Genomic DNA, 23,019 nt, shown 5'->3' with positions numbered 1-23,019 from the left:
CAATTTCACCATTTATAGATGGTAACAAAGGGTACCAGTTCCCAAGCTTCATACTAAGACTTTTAAAAAAAACAAATTCTTCCACTTGGCATACATTTCATTTTGACTTGAACAATGCAATGTATCGTTTGTAGTACAAAAGAAAATAATGAAAATTAACTATCATAAAAAGAAATTCAAAACGTCCAATGGTGTCATTCTCGGTAGAGCTCGTTTCATTCTATTACTCTTTCATATGAACAAAAGTTTCTTGTAAGAATCGGAGTTTTTATGTAGTGTTTATTTAACACATGTAAGCGGTTTGGGCAAATAAACCCACGAAGCCAATTCGTATTATCTGTTTGTAAAAAGTAAACATTGGTATATTTTGAGAACCATGCGATAAAATACCTCTTGTAAGGTAGCGCGCGTATTTGCTGAATATAAAATTTATTACCCGTTTGATATAGGTCTGACCTACTGGGCAATTGAAGTACATTGGAAAACCCAAGCCAGGGATCAAAACTTGACTGGGTGTATTTCAAAAATAGTTGAGAGAATGGACAATTCGAGTCTTTACCTCAAATGTGACAGTATCGAACAGCAATGGTGATTTTTATATGTGTGTACATTATATACCATTAATTAATGATTCCTAATGCTATTAAATACCTGTTGCTTAAACCTTACCCACTAAAGAGTATACGCAATTCTTCCCCTACTATTTTTGACCAGTATTACTATATAAACTATATAGAATTCTTATGGTGTTACTTTCTGTTTACTGTGAATGTTAACTGTGAGTATGAATGAAAATAATTTTGAGTTTGAGTTTTATAATAATATAGAAAACTAGACACATCACTTCTGACGAACACAGCCATTTATTTGTCAGAACAATTGACATCTAAAACAGCATTATTGTGATGGAAATTAAAGGAAAACTAATGACTCCTTTCTTCCTCTTTCCTTTGCAACCACCAAATTAGCATATAACCAGCATTTGTGCAGTCATTTCTTCTATGGATAAGGATAACTACTACAAAACAGGCACGTGTTGTGGTGTCATTTTGTAAGATGATAGATGTCGATTTTTTTTCCTTTTTACACGTATTTAAGTTCACTATTAACTGCCATGTCACTTGATCATACGCGTATCATAGGCAACACTATTTTACATTTAAAGTATGAATGAATTATAGAAAAAATATCATATTTTGGGAAATTGCAAGTAAAACCCACAGTCGACAGTATCCGTCACGGACGGTGATTTTTTCATATATTTATATACAGAATGATTGGACAATTCTATAAGTGAACAATTTTATATAGAAATGTATATACAGTCAAAACTCGCTACATGTCCAAAAAGTCTGGAGCACGGGATTTTTTTCGAGATATTAACGAACATTCGATATAACCGAAATAAAAATGTGTATAACTAAACCAAACACATTCGAATACAAGTTGACATAACCAGAAGTTTGAGTAATCAGAGTTCTACACAGCGCGATCCGACTGTACTAGTGTGCTATAATTAAATCACTATCCTTGCTCGATACTGCCCCCTATGCGCTGTACGTGCAATTTGGATATTTGAACAACTGTATCTCATTCATCCACTCGAACGTGCACAAAGGAACGCCAGGTGGAGTAGGAACGATCAGACCACATATTAGGATGCATCGTGTGACCTTGTGGGCACGAAGGTCTCATTGCATCATTGATATCAAGTTTTTATTTCCATGACAACAAAAATATACGAACATGAGTTTCAGTCTTCATAATAATTTTGACATAAAATGAGGTGACAAAACAACTGAATTGTTTTCTAATGTTGTGATCAAGCAAAGGGATGGTTCATGTTTGCATATTTATGAACTGATTATGTTTTTGACATATTTTGATAAGAGTTTTGATAACACTTTTTGTGCTGAGTTTCAAATGGAAACTTAAGAGGAAGGCCACTAACTGTGGTCGGAGAAAATGATACAAGGCCCAGAAGTCTACATAAGACGCAAAAAACACCACCATTTAAACGAATATCAAAATACCATAAATCGAAAATGGCTATGTCAAACTCGGTTATCTCGATGTTCCGATCATGTCGAACTTTTTCGAATATTTTGGGTTTAGTTATACATGTTTTTGGTTATATCAAATGTTCGTTATCTCGGAAGTTTTTTCAAGGTAGGTCCAATACGACTTCGACATAACGAGTTTTGACTGTATTCAGATTATCGGCCTCCAACAGTACCAAGCTTAATTGTTAAGAAATGCAGTTTTACCACATAACGGACATGACGTTACAATTATGCTCATGACCTACTTACGAGTCATTTGATATTAATGTGTAAAAGATTAATGACTAGAAAAGCTGGTTTGTTTCGCTTGCTCCATCCTTCTTAATATATAAGCATCTTAGTGTTTAAGTTTCTCTTGGAAATGCAGCAAATAAAACAATCCATTCCGCTGATATAATTTAAAGGTCAGACAAAATACGGCGCATGCCAAAATATTGATTGCAAAATTCGCCAAAATGCGCCAAGTGAATTTCAATCAATTTTACCTTGTTATGTTTTTTTTGAAACCAAATTTAAACATTATGATCGTTACTACTTCATAAACAGATTATTAATTACACTTTTAATGTTGTTTTGATGTAGTTGCGGCGTGCAATTCAGTTTGATTTATACGCATTAGATTTCATAGATATTATTCAATGCAGGTAGTAATGTTTTGCATTAATTATTCGTGCCAACATATTTATCAATGTATTGTTACAAAACGTAGTAATGTACACACTTTGCCTACACAATGTAACACTTCTCAAATGACGACGAGTGACATTTTCCTTCTATTTACAAAAAAGGTAGAATGTGATATCTCTATAAAATTGAAATCCAATGTCATGTCATCCTATTGTTATGCATACTTTTTCGGAATTATAAACTAGATACTTTTGTCAACAGTCTACACCCTGTGGGTACGACACCCTCTAGGGTGAGAGGCGGACACCAATACCACTAGACTACTGTCGACTACCCACGACCTATTGGGTGACTATACGCTTTTATAATACAGTCTCCATTCCTTGACCTTATGAACCGAGGGGATCAAAAACGATGTCAGTGGTAAAGGTGTCCGCCTCTCACAAAAAAAGGTGTAGGGTTCGATCCACAACAGGGTAAATGAGGCCTAGTGGTATGTGTTTCCGCCTCTAAGCCAAGAGGCTGTGGGTGCAGTTTCCTCCAGGTGACAGTGATCTAGTGGTATATGAATCCGCCTCCCTATGGTCCTAGACACATGGCCGAATATTGTACAAAATGGCGACAAATAGGAACATTCATACATTTTTATCGATTGAAATGAATGAAGGAACGAACGAACGAATGACGAACGAACGAACGAACGAATGACGAACGAACGAACAAATGAGTGAATGAGTGAATGAGTGAATGAATAAAAAATAATAAGTTGAAAGTGACCTTGGGGTCTCAATTATGCAAAACATTAAAACCTATCGATATGTTGGGGAATATGTAATTGTAACTACGACCATGCTACCAGTCTAGGTAAAAGATGAATAAAAACGGAATGAGTTATGTACTGAAAATCCAATTAAAGGATATATTAAATCAACGATGTGATACTTGAATTGCTCCCTAGCGCATACCAAAACCCAACACGTTCAACCCCAATGTAAACGAATTGCTTTGGAATAACGATATTAAAAATATAGTAAGGCGTTTTTATAAACACGACGTAGGAGTAAGAAATCTTATTTATTTTGTATAATTAAATCAAGGAGAGAAAATACAAAACATTTATTGCAGAGACATTTACATTTCGACAAAAGCGGTCTTGGGAGAACTCCTAATATTTTTATCATTGAAGTTTTATTTCGAGATCTGTATGGCATCTTGTTAAAATTCCTCTTACTACAAGTTAATCGGAACACCTCCGCCATTATCAAACATAAACGACCGATCCAGAAGCTTGCCGATTTATAACGATTGATTTAACCACTCGAATTTGAAGCCCCTATGTCGAAGTAGTTGGAGCCTCGGGAAATACTTCGAGATAACGAACATTCAATGTAACCGAAATACAAAACATGGCTAACCACACCGAACATAATTATTCGAAAAAGTTCGAGATAACTGGGGATTCGAAATAACAGAAATCGACATAGCGCGGTTTGACCGTAATACTTTATCAAGTTCAAGAATATCAAGAGTACAGGAGCAACTGAAAAAGTGATTGTTTCTTGTAAAGAAATAAAGCTCCTGTAGGATGAGTTCAAACAGATGGATTAACACCTGAGCTCGAATGATAACATTACAGTGAACGTTTTTGTCCTTAATTAATATTCTCAATAAATTGCTCTTTTTTGGATGCAATGCTTAATACACTCATGACACACCTGAACCGATTTCACTCAGTTTTTGCAAACCACAAGCGTTCTTAAACAAATGCAAATAGTGATGATATGTGATGCAAACGAATCAAAGATGGAGTCACGATTCAGACACACTTCATGGCGGAGTGGCATTAGCACATTAGATAAATTACAAAACATTTTAAGCGCGACATTTTGTGTTTAAAATGTTCAAGTAATATCATCAGATAGTCAGATAATTTTCAGGGTGACTTTTACAATTTCGAAGCGCCTATTTGTTATGCACAATAAAGTTTATGTTCAGTTTATCGCTGAGTCGTTTCAAGAGTCTGTTCTCTGTCCTCGGAGATACATGAAATTTGCATAAGGCCAAAAAAATATATTTGGTTCGGGTTACCATACCTACGAAGCAGGCGCTGACCCTACCTTTTTCATAGTCAGTTGGTATTATCTTCTTCTTCTTTTTCTTTACTTTTTACTCTTTTAACTTTGTGTTTCAAGTAGTTTAAATTCTTTAAAGCTTAATAAAAAAGATAATTTTATCACCATTTTCCACTGATGACGATAACGTTCTTGCATAAAGAGTTATAAACGAATAAAATAAAAATAAAAAAATACCTACCCTACCTGTCTGAAAAGAACGTACCCCAAACTCAACCATTTATTTGTTGGCCTTAAGTTGGGCTGAGTGTTTTGTTTCATGGTCCATTTAATGATTTAACGTCTTTATTTATTGAAGCTTTTTGTATGATAATTTTAACATAAATCTGCACAATTATCAATAGACAGGCAATGCATTGAGATTTTGCAATTTAATTATATTCTTGTTTAAACGGGCGTTGTTCATGTGTTTATAGGAAAGCGATGAACTGACTCCATTATGGTCAATGGCAGACCTTTTTGCCGGCTTTCGATAGACAAGGACAGTTCAGATGTATTGATTCAGTAGAAGCTGCCAAGAATTTAACTATGTGATTGTTTAAAGGACACAAGATACCCTCACAATACAATTAATTATTTGAGTCTGTACTATGATTGTGTCAATTTTTCCAAACTTCACCTAAATATAGTTTTATGTAACCCAGGTCAAGAACTGGTCATGTCAGTACCCAATCGGAACACCTTGGCCATTATCCAACAGAATTATATATTGCGAAGCTTGCCGGAGATGGCCGAATTCATACGATTGGTGATTTCCAAACTTATTAAATGGATAATCTACTGATTACATATAAAAACTATTATAATGCGTAAAAATGGGAACACTCCATTTTCCAATTGCTAATGATCATGATGCTGAATATAACGATGTAGAAAACATTGTAATATGGCATTGACCGTCTGCAATCGGAACACATCGGCCGGTATCCAACAAAAATTATATATCTCGAAGCTTGCCGGAGATGGCCGATTTGTTACGAATGGGACCGTCTGGTGAGGACCACTTTGATTGCAATTCACCAGGGTCTGTTCCGACATGGCGCAATAAATGATGTTCACAGAGTATCGGCTGGCACCAGAATGTCTGAATTACCACATGAACATGACAAACTGAGTATCCTGGACGAAAAAATGATGACCACAGCAGGAAGTCTGCTTTGTCCGGTACAGAGATCTCCATTCTAAATCTCCTGATGATGTATAAAATGTATGCTTGTGACTGTGTTATGGGTATCGTAAAGTGAACACAATGGTATCTATTTAATGGAAACTTAAGGGAAACTTCCAGTATTATCAACATAAAGGATAATGTATATAAGCTCAATGTTAAGGCTTAATAGACACTTAAAGGGACTCGACACCATAGGATACATTTGCAAGAAAAAAGGAGAAAATTGTCAAAAACTTGTAAAACTCATAAAATTGACATCGTTGTGTATAATGCACTGAATCTTACTTACTGATGTGTCATATCGCTTACGACACAAGCATCTTTCGCAAATTTTGCGCATTTTTTCCAATTTGAAATATCCTGGGATTGTCTACCACGTTTATCTCAATAATGTTAAAAATAGCGTCGGTTTATTCTGTACTCATAGACATATATGATTTAACCTGGGAAACCATTATGCGATATGTTAAAGGGGAAACTTAGACGAGACAGCAACATGATTGTTGCGTTTATCATTTAATCATGGAAAAACATTATTTTCGGCCTCCTTCTAGCTTGCATTGAGGAAATAATGTTTATTGCCGATTTTTAGAATATGGTGTCTAGACCCCTTAAGGCGTCACGCAACGTTACAAAAACACACAGCCTATACACATACACATTAATAATAAATAAAAATCAGTCCGTCGATGCAGCTTGAGTAAATCAGAAATAATTGATGCACAACTGCATTGGATTTTAATGACCAAGTGTTGTTGTTTTTCCCATTAATTCGGGAATAGGGTTGGGGCCTTTTAGTTTCAATTTAGCTTTAAAAATCGAAAAACAAAACAAAAACGATACTAGTATGTTTGAGAAAATGAATTGTTTGTTTATTTAAGATTACACCAACCTTGCATTTCAATAAATTGCTTTGGGGGTCCAATTGTTTTATGAATTTTAAAAACATAACCTGGAATTTTTTTATTTTTTTTCATTTTCAAAAAGTAAATGTTTTTGCATTGGATATGCGCCCGATTTTCGGCCCAAAATTAGCGAGATAAAACACACATGCAGTGACAGAGCACACATTAAACGCAATGTCAAATTAGGAAAATTCCAAAGAAATTTAAAGATCGTAAACTATTCCAATATCCTCTTTACCGAACTGTCGTAAAGAGAATATTTCAGTAGATGCTACAGAAGAAGTGAGGAGCATCGTTCTTGGAAAACGATATAAACTTCATCCGTTTATTACCGAACACCGATATCTGTTTTACCAATATGCCATAAATTGGACTCCGGCACCATTTCGTCCCACCGGGGTCGTGTGGCACATGGTGATTTTCTTTGAGATGATGACAGTGTATCTAAGTATCTGTGCAGTAAATTTGATTAATCTCTGGCAGTGATTACTGCGGGTTTTCATACGAGTTTTCTTATCGAACATGGCAAATTGCTCATTTTTAAGCCACTTTTCAGAGATTCCATTCTATTAATAGTGTGATAGAACACATAAGTGGATTAGAGAAGGAACTGCTGGCTAAAATTGGATGTACTCTGCTGTTGTCTATATATAGGACGCTCTAGGAGGGTTATCGAGATCTGAATAGGCTTTTATTAGAACTGCACTGCCATATTCTGTCCACAGGTCATATGTATTTTCTGGTACTTTAGGATAATTGCATATGTCTTGGATACATTTTTGGCTGCACTCTCACAGATTAACTGCTTTGACATTTAAAAACAAAATGTCTTGGAACGAGCCAATGCGAAAATGCATTGAAAGCAGTGATAAAATACTGCTGACAAAAATAAGATCTCGGTTTTTTTTATATTTACGTTAAAAACTTGAGGTTTTATACATTTTTCTTAAAGCGTTAGCAACGCTTTTAGCCATTATAACATTCATTTTAATAACTACGACAAACTGTGATGTGATATTTTGTCAGCAGTCCTATATCACTGGTTTCCAGACATTTACGCAAAAATTGGCCCATTCAAAGACAAAAAAAAATAAAAAAATAAAAAAAAAAAAAAATGTCAAAACGTTCAATCTGTGAGTGTGCAGTTTCAAGGCTACTGGACTTCTCCCTACATGTTTCCATTGTTTAAAAAATGATTCCTGGCAACATAATTACGCTAAACCCATTACACCCTACGTTATTGATTTCGTTTGTTATCTACATCACGTATCTATTGTGAGTTACATGTCACATACACAACATGACCTATGATTGGTTATCAAATTTATCTAATATAATCTTATCTTATCATGACAGGTGTCGACAGTGATGAAATCGGAGCACCTCGGCAATTTTCCTTAAACAACATATGATGTAATATGGACGGTTTACAATCTCAGAATTTTTACATTTAATTACGCTGCAAGTATATTGCGTATTAATTTCAAAATGGCTGAGTTTGACATTTGTTTTCATTTTTCGCTACAAAGAATGGAATTCATAAAAGTCGCCTGTCTGAAAAACATAAAGTACGGGCAGACACCAACTTTATGCACCGGTGTACATCCGAGGTTCGACGTAAGGCGAAGATGGCCAAGGTGTTTCGATTGGCAGTGAATCACCAATCAACACGTACATCAGATGTATTGATTTTTTTGTTTAAAACAATTTATTTTGGTAAAGGCTTTTAACGGGAAAAAATCACGCTCGACTCCGCTTCCTTGGTAGAAACCAGTACATGTGTCCATTTTAAGAGGTCATGGAAGAGTAACTCTAGCGGGGCTCTAGACCATTCTCACCTTGTTAAGTTATTTCTGAGTATATTTACAGGTTGTTGGAATATATTGAGTTTTAATCCTCAACTGACATTTCCGCTAACTGTATATTACCATTTTAATGACGTTCTCAATGAAATGTATTGACGGACTCATAAAATTCGACACTTCCATTCAATTACTGATAAAACATTTCTCTCAATGGGAATATCACTTTGAGTTATTCCTGATACTGTTTTACATTATCTAAATTATGTAAGAAGCTTGCGAAAGTTGACACTGAAGGCCCCGTATCATTTAAACAGCATATTTACTGAATACACTGGAATAAAATGTGATGCATGCTAAAATATCAAAACTCATGAGTTGAGAGCCATATTTAAAGGGACTAGAAACCAGATTCACGAAAAAAAGAAAATGGTCAAAAATACATAAAATCGATATCTTTGTGTACAACGCATTGTATCTTACTTATTGTAAAACACATATCTCATTTAATTGAAAAATGGCGTCGGTATGTATCTGTACTATTCACGTGACTTTAAAATGCTAAATATAGAAACTATAAACTGGACATTCGGAACTCCTCGGCCATTTTTTCAAAAACAACCTCGGATGTATGCCGGTACATCTGTTGAAGTAGTCCGTATTTTTTTTGAATAAAAGCATTAATTAAATGTAGTGTTTAAGAGTTGTATTCATTGCTCTGAGTTTAAATTGATTGCCAGTGAAGTGTATTATTGCAAACATAATTACGATTCCCAAGAGTTAAGTCATAAAATTTAACTACTAAATAAGATTACTACGCGATCTATTTGCAGCGGACTTAAACGTACCACTTTTTAAGTATGTAAACCGTCCATATACATCCGAGGTTGTTTTTGAAAATAATGGCCGAGGAGCTCCGAATGTAAACTGGAAAACTATAATGCGCTATTTTTAAACGGGTAAAGCTAAGACAGCGAAGAAATTCTTTTTTTCATATTAAATAATGCATGAACGGCCTCATACTAGTTCGAATGTACAGTTCTAGGTTTGATTAGAGAAAATACTGTATATGCTGATTTTGGGACCATCTGGTGCCTAGTCCAAACCCATCATAAGGCTGCCCACACTTCAAACAGATACCAAAGAAAACTCATACAACGTTTGCAATTTTCCAACAGATAATATAAAGAATCAGTTTGCCAATCAAGTATCATGTTCTGCCCGTGTTGAGAGCTTTATTGCAGGAAGTGCTTGTCCTTAAATCCTATTCATAAATGACGTGATTTCATAAAAAAAACTACTTTCCCAGTCTAGCGATGGAAATCAAGCCAATTCTACATGTCAAGAGTTCTTGTCTCCGTGTTTTAAGATGTTTAGATGAATTATGATATACAATCAATGTCAAGATTTCTTGGCCCCCATGTGTTTGGTTATCTACTTGTTACTGTATAATTGACAAATATCCATAATTTAGAATTCAACCTACATGCCCAGCCTGTGGAATTGCAGATAGCCCATTATTAAGTTCTACGCTTAATCATTAAGAATTTCAACTATCGCGGGTGTTTCAAAGTCCACATTCTGTCACTCATCCAATACACACTCCCTGTCTTTGTCAGATTTAGCATTGACAATGTGTCAGCCAATGGAGTTATTAGTCAGTTATTAGTTATAAGTCTGTTAGATGACCTGAATTACTATCTTAATTATTAGGAAAAGCTCGCTCGCTTCTCTCACTCCGCCTAATAATCAAGATTCTAATTCATGTCAGCAAACTATTACTTGGAACAATTGTCCAAACCTAAACTAGATCAATGAAGACACAGAAATACCATAAAACCCAAACAGCTTCTTGTACTGGAAAGAGGTGATTTTGACAGTTTGGATTGAAAGTTACAAAAACTTCGCCATCTAAGTTTTAAATACGAAGTATAAATAAATCCCTAATGGACAAGTACCTTCTGATGCTGTATAATCTCAAGGTTGACCACGTTGTTGGCGTCAAGAACTTCAATCACATTTCCCCTTGACACTAAGCCACTTTGGCGATCCATTGTGGTCACGAACAGTGTATCCAAATCTGAAGGGATAAAATACATATGATAAATCAGTTATCACTTTGTCTATATCTATAAAACAACGGAGACTGCTGAGACAAGCCTATGTCACGCAAGATATTGCAATGCGTAAAATTATAGATGCTAAATTGATAATGTAGAATTACAGGGACAGCCTTGGTGCTACTCCTACCAAAGTCTAGTTCCAGGGACGGTCCAGAACTTGATGTCAGAGGGGTGCAACTTACGGGTGTAAGCTTTTGACAATGTAAACCGCCGGGGCAAGCCTAGATGCAATGCGTATAATCATAAATGCTAAAATTATTATGTAGAATTACAGGGCCACTCCTACCCAAGTCTAATTCCAGGGGCGACTCCGAGGGACGTCCGATAATAAACTTTTAATAGTGGAAAATGCTGGGACAAGCAAAGATGCGATGCGTAAAATTATCGCTGCTAAATTCATAATGTAGAAGTGCAGGGAAAACCTTGGTGGCATTCCTATCCCAGTATAGATAATATCAATATGACCACATTATTATTACGGCTGGTGATATATGGTTCAGCTTTGCAGTTGTTTTTTATAGTGAGGACTATACATTCACTGTTTAAACGTTGCTGAACTCATATCGCATGTGTCATTGCATACAATGTGTGGTGATATTAACTTGTTCAACCCCAAAACTGTCATTGCGGACATGGAAAAGCAAGGTTTAGTCCTTGGTCCAAATTGTGAATGATCCGTGAAAAGATTGCCAGCTCTGGCCAAGCTAATAGCTAATGACCGGTAATCTCAGTTGAAAGAATGATACCAACCTGGTCAAATACAAATACTTTTCAGTCCATGTTATAGCTGACATGTTGTAGAAAAGGAATACCAAACTTAAGGCGGTGTTCATCCTATTAAGGTGTATGAGTCAGAATATTAATTACATTATAGACCGCAGTTTTGGTGCACAAACTATGCACATGCATTTTTATTTGCCACAACCGAATCTGACTAAGATATCAACTATCTAAGAATTATTGATGATCAAACAATAGATGTATTTGGTAAACAGGAGGCTCCTGTATATCCGTTTTCTGAGATCAAAAGGGAAAGGCAAGATGGTGCCAATATACATAATGTATGAGGAATTGGTTTCCTAACGTGTGCTTTAATCCAAAGCCAGCTCGTTAAACATCGTTGAACACTAATTAGCTTTTTTTAATTTACGCCTGTACTGTAAAAAACAACAACTGCTAAATGTCTTTCAGTAACGCAATTGATGCCGTAATAACATTTACTTCATCGATCTAAAACAGGTTTAATCCCTTACCACCAGTCAATCGAGTGTGTTTGAAGTTTTTTTCTTCAGTTTCTATGTTCATTGATATTCTTCTTTTATGTCGTCTGCGTAAGAACTTCAGATACAAAATGGATCATTTCCGCTCTCCAATAGACTTGTATAATCTTTTCAAAACCTTGGCAACAATGCGTATTGGCACAACATTCCTCTCTACTAAGCTCAATTACCAGTAAGATAGTCATTGTCACTCTAGATTTGTGATCCAGCTTGAATTGTCACATTCGGAACTCCTCGGCCATTTCTATCGATTTGTTTTCGATATCTTTGGTCTAGTGGTAACAAACTTGACTATTAATCCAGGGGTCGGTTTTTCGATTCCCCGTCGCATCACTAAAAATACTAATCGTCTTCCGGAAGGGACGTTAAATGGGGGTCCCGTGTGACAGTGCTATACACTGGTGCACGTTAAAGAACCAGGGTAGCTCTAACCAGGGTTACATTCTGTCTGTGCACTATGCTCCAAAAACCTAAAATGACTAACAATCTTAACGGAGCACTCGCCGAATGGGCAAGGCCCGAGTGCGAGTATAAATAAGCTTACATACACACTCCCGACAAGCTACAAGAGACAAGCGACACTTCCTATTCGCGGAATTCTAGTTTAACAATGGTATTTATTTACTCTGCGTTATCTCGTGTGATTCTTCAAGAGACGTACTTCGATATTTATAGGGTTAATGCCAGAAGGCATTCGGAACACCTCGGCCATTTTCCATTGAAAACAACCTGGGATGTATGCCGATACATCCGTAGAAGTTTTTCGTAAGGGTTTAAATGATAAATTGTAGTCACGGTTTAAACGTGTATTTTGTATTACTACGTTTAAATTGATTGCCAGTGAAGTGTTTTATTGCATACTTAATTAAAATTCCCAAGAGTAAAGCCATTAAGTCTAACTGCTACAGTGTAGTTAAATCTACAATTTTCTAACATTGTTAACCGTCCATATACATCCAAGGTTGATTTCGATGGAAAATGGCCGAGGAGCTCCGAATGGCCAGAAGGTTCCGAGCGATATTAAAATATATAGAAGGTTTTGGCCCCTTCTGGTATAAACCACAGGGTATGTAAAATTTCAGCCTCACTTGGAATCAGATTGTGTATTGATAGAAATTGTAGGTGAATCACTGTCCGTGTACCGTTCTGTAATCAAGATTTACTAAATTATAAGTCAATGATGCCAAACAGGCTCTTAAAACGAGAGACACACATTCAACGTCAATCGTAACAACTCGGCGATCTCCGGCATATGTTGGATAATAACCGAAGAGTTCCGATTGACATAACGTCATAAGGCACACATATCCGTAAACGTGTGTGTAACCGCCTGGGTACGGTCAGTGAAAAGTAAGAAAATAATTCACTTGGTTTAAACCGGCTTGTGAGCGCTCAGCCACACACCTGTCTCAGCATTAATCTAGCCTTAAACCCAATACTTATTGCAAACTTATACCTGATTTAGGATATTTGGCTTGTGCTTGAAGTTTGTTTTTTACTGTAGCAAAAAGAGAGGGGCAATATGTATGCTCCTTGTGTTACATCACTCTTCTTAAATCAGTGACTTGATGTTCTTTGTTTAGATACCTCTTTCACTGAGATGGAGATGTGGTTTTAGAATGATCTTAAGATAACATCGATCAGCTGTGATGTTGTTTTAGAATGATCTTAAGATAACATCGATCAGCTGTGTACTCATTTAATGCTTCAAGCTCATGAAAAAATGTATATTCACGACAAACGGTAAAGCGTGTAAAGTGAGTTTCTCTTCTGAAATGTAAATATTTAATGAGTTTCTACATCATCTTCATCATAGCGAAAAATGGTGCCCAGATTGCTTGGAGGTTATCCTTCCGAAATTGAAACCATTTTATATGGGAAAAAGGCGTTAACATCATAATATATTATTAAAGATGCACTGTTATTCCCAAATGAGATCGCCAAAATTAATAAAGTTGTTTTCAATTTATCAAAAAGGATAAACGAATGTCTAAAACAATAGTCCTTATGAAGGATATCGAATTAAATTTGAAAAAAATGAGCATAAAACACGGTATTTCTACCTTATGAGACTTTAGTACACCACAGTAAATGTTTAGCATTCACCAATCATTTAATATTTGTGCGCTTTCTGCTATTAAATATACAGTTATATCTTGTTATCAGTAATTAATATTTTCCATAAATGTATTATTTAGTAAGTAGTTAAAGGACTATCATTCTAATGTTTGTTATACATGTGTATGTATTGATTTTGAATAAGAGTGTCACTTTAATAAACTATATTGTTATTGGTATATCACTGTCTGAATATCTAAGACATTATTCTGTGTCTTCAAAACATGTTAGCGACATAATGCTTATTGCATCGTAGAAGTGTACTTACTGCCAAAGTGACTCGCTCATCTGCTTATTTTGTACGGTATTGTCATTTCTATTATTAATTACTATTTGTATATACTATAAATATCGCCACGTGGTGGAAATAAAGATAAGTTGAGTTGAGTTGATTAAATAAATGTTATTTGTATATTTATGTTTTGACGTATATTTACAAATTCAACAGAAGGTTTATTCCAACAAAACTTGTTTTGTTTTCATGAAGTACACGTCATTGGTAGTACATGTATACAGTAATTTGAAGCGCACTTTTAACCTTCAATTAATACGACAACTACTAATTGATTAGGATCTGAATACAATGCATTTGGTGACATTATGCAGAATGGTGTAGTATTTATCAGCGTTTTATGTCTAATATTCTTTGATCTGGCTAGCGTGTGTATTAATTACATATTCCAACAATAGTAAGACAATCAATCATTTCCACACTTCAGTAATAAAGGTATAATTTACTGGCGAGTTGTAGAAATGTATAAGTTATCAAGAAATACAGATCTAATGTGTTATAAGAACACCGTTTAACTGTAACAGCTGTTTTTTTTTATTATCTTAACTGATGTTGTATTTATAAGCACACGATCCAATATGTAATACCAATTGATAAAAAACTATGCATGATAAAAAGTGTTAAAAAAATAAGAACTTCATTAAAAATGTACATGTACGTTGAAGTACACCCAGAGTACCCCCCCCCCCTCTCCTTCTAAAATCGTTTCTATTTCAATACAGAAGAAAAAGGAAAACAATACGCTAAGGATGTTTATTTATTTTACTTAACCCGATTTTATGATACCTTAAGTAATGCTATTATAGAAAATATATAAAATTCAATCACTTTATATTTTAACATTCTCACAGAATTGTTTTCTGAAATACTTAATTAAATATATACGTCAAGGTTATAAGGAAAATAGACTAAGGTATCTTTGAGCAGTCGCCTGGACTCCGCAAAGCCGTTGTCCGAAATGTCATCGCCCTTACATTGGATAAATTTGCCGAAATAGGAGTATTAAACATACATTGGCAATTCTTTACCTCCCCTAAACATTAATCAAAGAGTTTTCTTGGTGCTAGATAAAAAACTCATCGGAATATTAATAATTGATTGGCAGAAAATACTAGGGGATTGTTTTTCGTCAGATTTCAAATTATTAGTTCAGGTGGTGAATTCGTTGTCGAGTTTTTGTATGTTTACATCATAAAGCCTTCAATCATTGAAAGTGTTATCATTTCACCTAAATTTATTACTACTCAGCATTTGAAAACATAAAAATTTCGACCACTGTATGGTTGAAACGCACAGGTGTTGAGGATGATAACACGATATATCTCGGCTATCTCTGGGCTTTAAAATGATTACATCTTTTGCCAAACTGGTCCAACGAACAAGTAAGAGATAAAGTGACTTGTCGAAAAAGTTAAGCCCTAAAGTGTGTGCTTTCAAATTTGAAAAAAAAAAGATTTGCCAGGGTTTTGTCCACAAGCGATCCGTATTAATGCATCTAAATGCAGACTTGGCAATAAAAGTCAACGGCCAGACAAAATTGCAGCGCTTGCTTTTTCGCCCTATTAGTGCACGGATAAGATTAGGTCATCGTTAGGCAATGCCAAATTGATTATATGTTTAGTGTTATCTGGAGGGTTAGTTTAGTTCAGGCCTTCGAAACAAAAAGATTTCTTTAATATGAATACTATGCCCAAAGAATTGAGTTGGAAGATGATAAATAAATGATGAAATAAGACGAAACCAAGTATAATATAGCGAAAAAACAATGCTTAAATTGCTAATATACGTCATGGTATTCTGAGATGGATCCAGATTTTGCCGTTAGAGGGGGTGTAACATAGGGGCGTAACCTTTTAACTTGTCCCCCTGCGTCAGAACCGAAATCTATTTGGTTTAAAGTTGTAGTGGTAAGGTTTATTTTGTATACATATAGTCTGAAATGGTTTATTTTAGCGTATTTGATCACTTTTTTCTCCTATATGGAAATAAAAAGCAAACTTAGACAATTTTAAAGGGTGGGGCGGCTCCGCTAGTGGTATTTATTGCCGCTGTGTATGTATGTTATTAAGTTATGAAATATAGCCTGACGCTTAATCGACATCATATTGAATGAGGAAGTTTGCAGTCAGCATATGACAAGAATCCAATCCTAAATGTAAGAGTGCCAAAAGATCATGGATACAAAATACATAATAATATCACTGACACATGAATATAATGTTTGCGTGAGAATACTATTTATATCACTTTGTAAGTCTAGTTTTTGCAAGTTTCAAAATGACATCTTGAAGTTGCCGTTTTTATCTGTTGTGTCTCTTAGTTTCTTGTTTCGACCTTTTTACCGGAATGTTCTCAATTCAGGGCTATTCTAGATACACTGAGAACCTTTAAAAACACAACACATGTACTTCGAATCTATGTTTGATATACGGACAAATATGGTCAGCCTTGTCAAATAAGATTCTTGGAAATCTGTAAATTGTAATCGAACATAATTTGGCTTACCAAACATTTTTTTTCCGTTTTTTTAAAAATCATTTTTGAAGAACGTGTGTTGCGTTATTTATGTTTGACAGTGTACGTCTAAGATTTCTTGTTGCGTGTAAACTGAAATAAAGGAGCTATCTTGCATGTTCGCCGTGTATAAATAATAAGTTACTTCATTGTAAGCGCAGAAGATTGTCATTCAATGATGTACATTTCGTGGAAATCTCCATACAGTTATATCATATTTTTTATATCAAACTCGTAAGTAAAAAAGGTACCAAAAGTTAGATAAAGTGTTTGTATTTAATGATGTCATTCCTTTCAATAAAGGGTCAGGCCGCTGAACTTATGAAACACATTGATTGATGAATATCTCACCCCTAATTCATATCCTATATTGCGAGCGTCTGGCGGGAAGACAAATGATACCCATTTATTGAGCTAGGTGCTGGGTCAGCAACCGGACATTTCGCCCCGTGTGGGGTTCGAACCTTCGACCGCCCGCTCAGTAGGCGGAGACCGAAACCCCTAGACCAATCGGTACCCATTTATTGAACGAGCTGCTGTGTCAGCAACAGGCTATATCGCCCCGTGTGGGGTTCGAACCTTCGACCGCCCGCTCAGTAGGCGGAGACCGAAACCACTAGACCAATCGGTACCCATTTATTGTACTAGGTGATGGGTCAGCAACAGGCTATATCGCCCCATGTGTGCCGCGTACTGTCGACCGCCCGCCCAGTAGGCGGAGGCCCTAACCACTAGACCACGGAGGCGGTACACGCAAAAAAATGCACCGAAACGCATCTTAACACCGGATATATTTACCGATGTCTTATAAAGTTAGTGTAATGAATACTGGATGCGTGTTCTTCAAAAAGATTCTAGACAGTAACAACGTTCCCGACAATTAATGTCATAACTGGTTTAAAATATTATGATGCATATGATAATAATTTGTTAACAGTATTAATTAGAATATGCTGACGTAATTGTCATAAACTCTCTTACCTTAGCAACAGTGTATTTTATCCGGACGTAAAGAAGTTTTTTCACCAAATCGGGTTGAAAGTTTTGAATCTGGTTATTCAATGTTTGCATTAAATGCATGAACACAAATCACACACATTTGAACGGAAATGATCCCTTAATCGTACAAAACTTTTAAAATTATTTTAACATTATCACTAAGTCCAAATTCTATGGAATTGATTCTAACAGATTAAACAGCTAACGAAAGGGGATAGTCTTAAAACGTTCATCTTTTCTTCTTAATGCAACCAGACATGAGCTATATTCATTGCATATCCACATCCTTCAAACCCCTGGCGTTTTAATATTCAACCCACGTTTGTGATTTGTTTGCGCGTGTAAACCGTAATCCACACTGGTTATTTAAAAAGATATCCGTACCGCGCATTTATAGAATAGCTTTTCATAAATTCATTTCCATTTTAATATCTGTGCTGTCAAATATATGAATACATGATTTCATAGTTTCTTTTAGTTGTACAGCATGTTCCAACGATACGTTACAAATCTAATCTTTGTGTTTGGTTAAAGAACACCTTATTTGTATTAAACATTAACCAGCTTAAACCACACAGTTGAATCCGGACTCAAAACCTCTAATGCAAGATAGGGTATGATTTGTTTTGATATTAAGTTTTCATCGCGATCTGTAATTCATATTTTACTTGGTCTGCGCTGTTAATCTTAAGACAAAAATCAATGGTTTTAGTTCAGCGTAAGGTATGCTTTTTGGACTAGAGTCATTTTTGTTAATACAATTTATGTTTAATGAAGCGACGCTGTTGAAAAACTGACAGCATTTATAAGGGCATTATGCTTAAAGGTGGCAGAAAATGATTGTAAAATGGTACTTAAACATGAAGTGAAAACGAGGGAGTGAGGACAGGAGTAACTAGTGAGGTCAGGAATAACTTATTAAGTTCAAACGGTGTATGCACTGGCATTTGTTAGTGAACAGAATTTTATTTAAAAGACACAGCAACTGAGATGTCGGAAAAGATAGGCAAGAACTAAACAAAACAACGGAAGGAAAGGTTTGAAGACAATGCCTTTTGACACAAATGTCTCAGAAAAAGGTTGTCTTAAGAGTGGGGAAAGTTAATTAAGAGACCAGACATCGGATACCGGTATATATATGGGGTTTTGGAGAGACTTTTAAACATGCTGTATTCTTAAACAGAGGTAAGAATGGAGTAATGTATGCGTTGTATACGGGAGTAAGATTAAGTAGTATAATGAAGATGCGGTGGACAGGCGATTAATTATCCTTTAAGCTTTGTAAGGCTGAGACGCATCAGCCGTGTGTTTTAAAACTACTATCTATCTATAAGATTGTATGTATACAGTTCAATTTGCATTTATACATGGGAGTTAGATTTGCATATCCTTGCTGTTTAAGAAATCAGAAAACAAACAAAACATGAAGACGAATGCGCCGATGTTGCAGATAGCGAATATTGTAAATAAAAAGGCGACTGAAAAGAATTATATGCATACAGCACACAAAATACAAATATGATTTTGCTTACCTTTCATAGGTTAGTCCACACAATGCATTTTAATCCACATAAATGTTTGTTAAAGCTTTTATCTGTATAATTGAATTATTAATCCTATTTTATTAATAATCCAATTTGTCAACATGCAATATTGCATATATGGTCACTGTATTTATTAGATTAAGTCTAGGCTTTGGTTTGCTTCAAATTTCTAGTATCGTTTACAGTATACAGATTTGATTGTTAGGTAAAGATTGTATTTAATTTTCATGTTTAATTTCACGTATGAGAGAAAATCGTACATATCAAGATAGTTACATATTTATGGTAAATCACACACACTGTTATCTCAAGTTAACACGCTACAAACGCTATCTTGAGCAATGCATCCACATTTTATCATTAAGGAGCACAATTCATTTACTTCCAAATATAGCCACCGAAATATTTCAAACCAACTTGCACACCAGAGTTGAAAATTCACAAACTCACACTTTGATATCCGAAAATCCAATAGAAAACTCCTTCGTTTAAGTTTAAGGACACCGAAATATTAATAAGCTGGTCTCAATACAGCGAAGTGTTTATTATTCAGTTAATAATTCACGACTAAATATCCTAAACGAAAAGTAAATTTGAATACATAGGGCGGAGATAAACGTACCACACGCGTCCATATATCATTCTATATTATCTCGGCGAATCCTTAGCGCACAGTTGTCGGGAGTCATAGTATGTTTAAACAGTAAAGTAAAACGATTTTATTATGCACGGTTTTTATGGTAGCGTCTACTATTTCGGTGTCTTTTTCAGTAAGTTCGGTGTTAATGTTAGAACCAAGCCAGCGAGTAAACCGAATTGTCTATCCGTCTCACCGCACATGGCTTGGTTTGGTAAAAACACTAGTGGAATATTGCATTTTACAGAGAAATAAATAGTGAACAGACTTTATTGCTCTATACATGGATTACGGATACTTCCTTTAAAGAGTTAAGATTCACCTGAACGTGGCTTTAGTGTTTAAGATATGGCGGCGACTTATGGTTAAGGTAATATGAATATATTATTCAGATTATGTCGTGTTTGAGTAATTCTTACTCCAACTTAAACAAGATACAGTGATATGTTAATCAGATAAATGTACACATATGGTTTTAAGTAAGACGATTTTAAGTAAATGCTTTTAAGGATAGAGCTGATTATGACAAGTTTGTGTCTGATTTTCTACGGTGCGCGAAAGTGTATCTTATTACTGTTTGTATTTAAGTGGGCTTGATCATCAGGATAGTGGTATAATAAACGTGTATGAGGTGAGCGTGGGGTTTAGTTAGTAGTACAGAAGTCTGATTAATTCATGTCGTGCTGTGAATTTGTTATGATAGCGAATGGTCTAGTATGTACATATATTACATATATTTGTTCACTGTTATCTAAACCAATTATGAAAACGTTTTTGCATGTTTCTTTTTCACTAGAATCCATCTGTATGTTCTTTCTATGTTTTTAAATTCAATAATGAAAGATTTAGTTAACATTGTCAGTCAGTTGTCATGTATATAAACAAAGATCACCATCTCAGGGTTGGTATTCAATATTCAACCTAAGTTAATTTTATTGTCAAACATCATTGACTTCATTCACCTCATTGGTTAGTTATTAATAACAAGTAATCCGATTAGCTACATCTTTCTTAGATCCAATTAAGAACAATATTGAATACCAGCCCTGCAGGATATTGTGACCAATTATACGACTTTGTTGCCGTTGAAGTAGCATATTCAAGTATATGTCTTCAAAAGGTGAGAAAAAAGTAATATAGTGTTATGGTTTAACGTTTATTGGGCCTTTATCATCTGGCGATAAAATCGACAAAGTACATTTTTGTCTTTCAGATATTGACGGATTTAAAGATAACCACCAAAGAAACATATGCCAAACATAAACGTAAGTAACCTTTTGCATCTTTAAGAAGTGATGTTTAATGAAATCTTTGGTGAAATATAATAAATAATCAAAATGTAGTTGTCGATGCGGCGTCCCTATGGCATGAATTTTTGTTTTGTACAAGGGAGGTGTCATTATAAAATTGCTATTCATGGTTTGCTGTCTAGTTGAGTATACATGTAGACATGAGATGAAAAAATATATGTGGGATTTTTACCGACATCACCATACTCTATCTGTTTGATTATAGGCCTCTACCATCCAGCACATTGAGCGTTAATGCACCAGTCAATTGTAACCACGACTCCGAGGTCTGGGGTTATACCGGGGATAGCGGGGAATGGACCGTGTTTTTACCTTCCAGGTGGCCCCGCAGTGCCCAGTGAATGCGGTGGTTTTGTTTCCGAGCCGAAAATAGCAGGGAATGGGCCTTACTTAGGATATCCCCGGTATGCGGGGGTATTTGACGGTGATTTTACCAGTAGTTCGCCCCCGCAGAGCGGGGATTTTACCTTGGATTGGTTTGACCGGAAGTCCCAGCTATTCTCCGGGCATGGGGCCGTGATTACAACTGTCTGGTGCATTACACGTTTAACATGTACGTCATAACAAAGATCAATGTTTGAGGTCAATATAAATCGTCGAGGCCAATATCACTTTCCAAGTCTATGTCAATTTTCAGGGTCGAAATAGCTTTTCTATGTCAATATCACTTTCTAAGTTTCTATGGACAGGCAAGGGACCGTGAATGGACAAATCGTAGCTCATTTATTTAATAAAAAAACTATCATTGAGTTGTATTATTTGAAGATATTGTGTGATCAGCATTTAAGCCAACTTTAGTCGTATTCATTCAAAGTTGTTTGTTTTATTGGACAAGAAATGTACTACTGACACTATTTATGGCAATAGCACACTTACGAAGCAATATAATACTAATTAATGTGTGTCAGATAGCACTTTAGGCTACGCAATAGATAAAAAATATAGCAGAATGCGGCATGTAAAACATTAGGTTTCACATGTTTGTTTTGTGGGACAAACATGTTGATATTGACGCTAGCTGCGACAAAAGGACACACAAAAAGCAGTATTCAGTTGAAACCCGTAGGCTCGATATCGCTTTGTTCGATTTCCTCCTTGGCTCGAGTTGGATGTAAAGGACCGATTTTGTTTCACTCTTTGTAAGCATTCCCGCTTGGCTCGATACTCGCGAGGCTCGATTTTCTCATTGGCTCGAACTAGATGTAAAGGACATATTTTGTTTTACTCTTTGTAAGCATTCCCGCTTGGCTCGATACTCGCGAGGCTCGATTTCCTCGTTGGCTCGAACTAGATGTAAAGGACCGATTTTGTTTTACTCTTTGTAAGCATTCACACTTGGCTCGATATTCGCGAGGCTCGAAAATACGGTTAAAACCCGTAAGCTCGATATCGCGTAGCTCGATGTCCTCGTTGGCTCGAATTGGATGTAAAGGACCGATGCTGTTTCACTCTTCGTAAGCTTTCACGCTTGGCTCGATACTCGCGAGGCTCGATTTCCTCTT

The 23,019-nt window shown here is 35.6% G+C and overlaps 2 protein-coding genes across 8 annotated transcripts in view; one reads left to right on the top strand and one right to left on the bottom strand.

The window, feature by feature from the left end:
* Positions 1–20,254, bottom strand: part of LOC128220662 (uncharacterized) — a 122,549-nt gene extending 102,295 nt beyond the window's left edge. The window contains exons 1-2 of one of the 2 annotated variants that reach the window (XM_052929150.1): positions 19,559–20,254; positions 10,659–10,780 (exon numbers count right to left, since the gene is read on the bottom strand). In XM_052929150.1, coding sequence (XP_052785110.1) covers positions 10,659–10,780; positions 19,559–19,565 — 129 coding nt within the window. In that variant the 5' untranslated portion in view covers positions 19,566–20,254. Of the gene's footprint in view, positions 1–10,658; positions 10,781–18,008; positions 18,625–19,558 lie in introns of those variants that run through there. The other variant, XM_052929151.1, reaches the window with a different exon arrangement.
* Positions 1–23,019, top strand: part of LOC128220661 (uncharacterized) — a 141,971-nt gene that overhangs the window by 35,815 nt on the left and 83,137 nt on the right. Inside the window, exons 1-3 of one of the 6 annotated variants that reach the window (XM_052929145.1) lie at positions 18,711–19,211; positions 20,455–20,577; positions 21,421–21,472. The gene's annotated coding sequence lies outside the window, so the exon portion shown is untranslated. Of the gene's footprint in view, positions 1–18,710; positions 19,212–20,422; positions 20,578–20,688; positions 20,839–20,896; positions 20,922–21,420; positions 21,473–23,019 lie in introns of those variants that run through there. The other 5 variants (XM_052929146.1, XM_052929144.1, XM_052929149.1 and 2 more) reach the window with 5 other exon arrangements.

Source organism: Mya arenaria, chromosome 15 (assembly GCF_026914265.1).
Source record: "Mya arenaria isolate MELC-2E11 chromosome 15, ASM2691426v1".
In the NCBI taxonomy this organism is placed as follows: domain Eukaryota; kingdom Metazoa; phylum Mollusca; class Bivalvia; order Myida; family Myidae; genus Mya; species Mya arenaria.
Note: the sequence above shows the minus strand (reverse complement) of the source record. Positions and strands in the feature narration are given on the sequence as shown.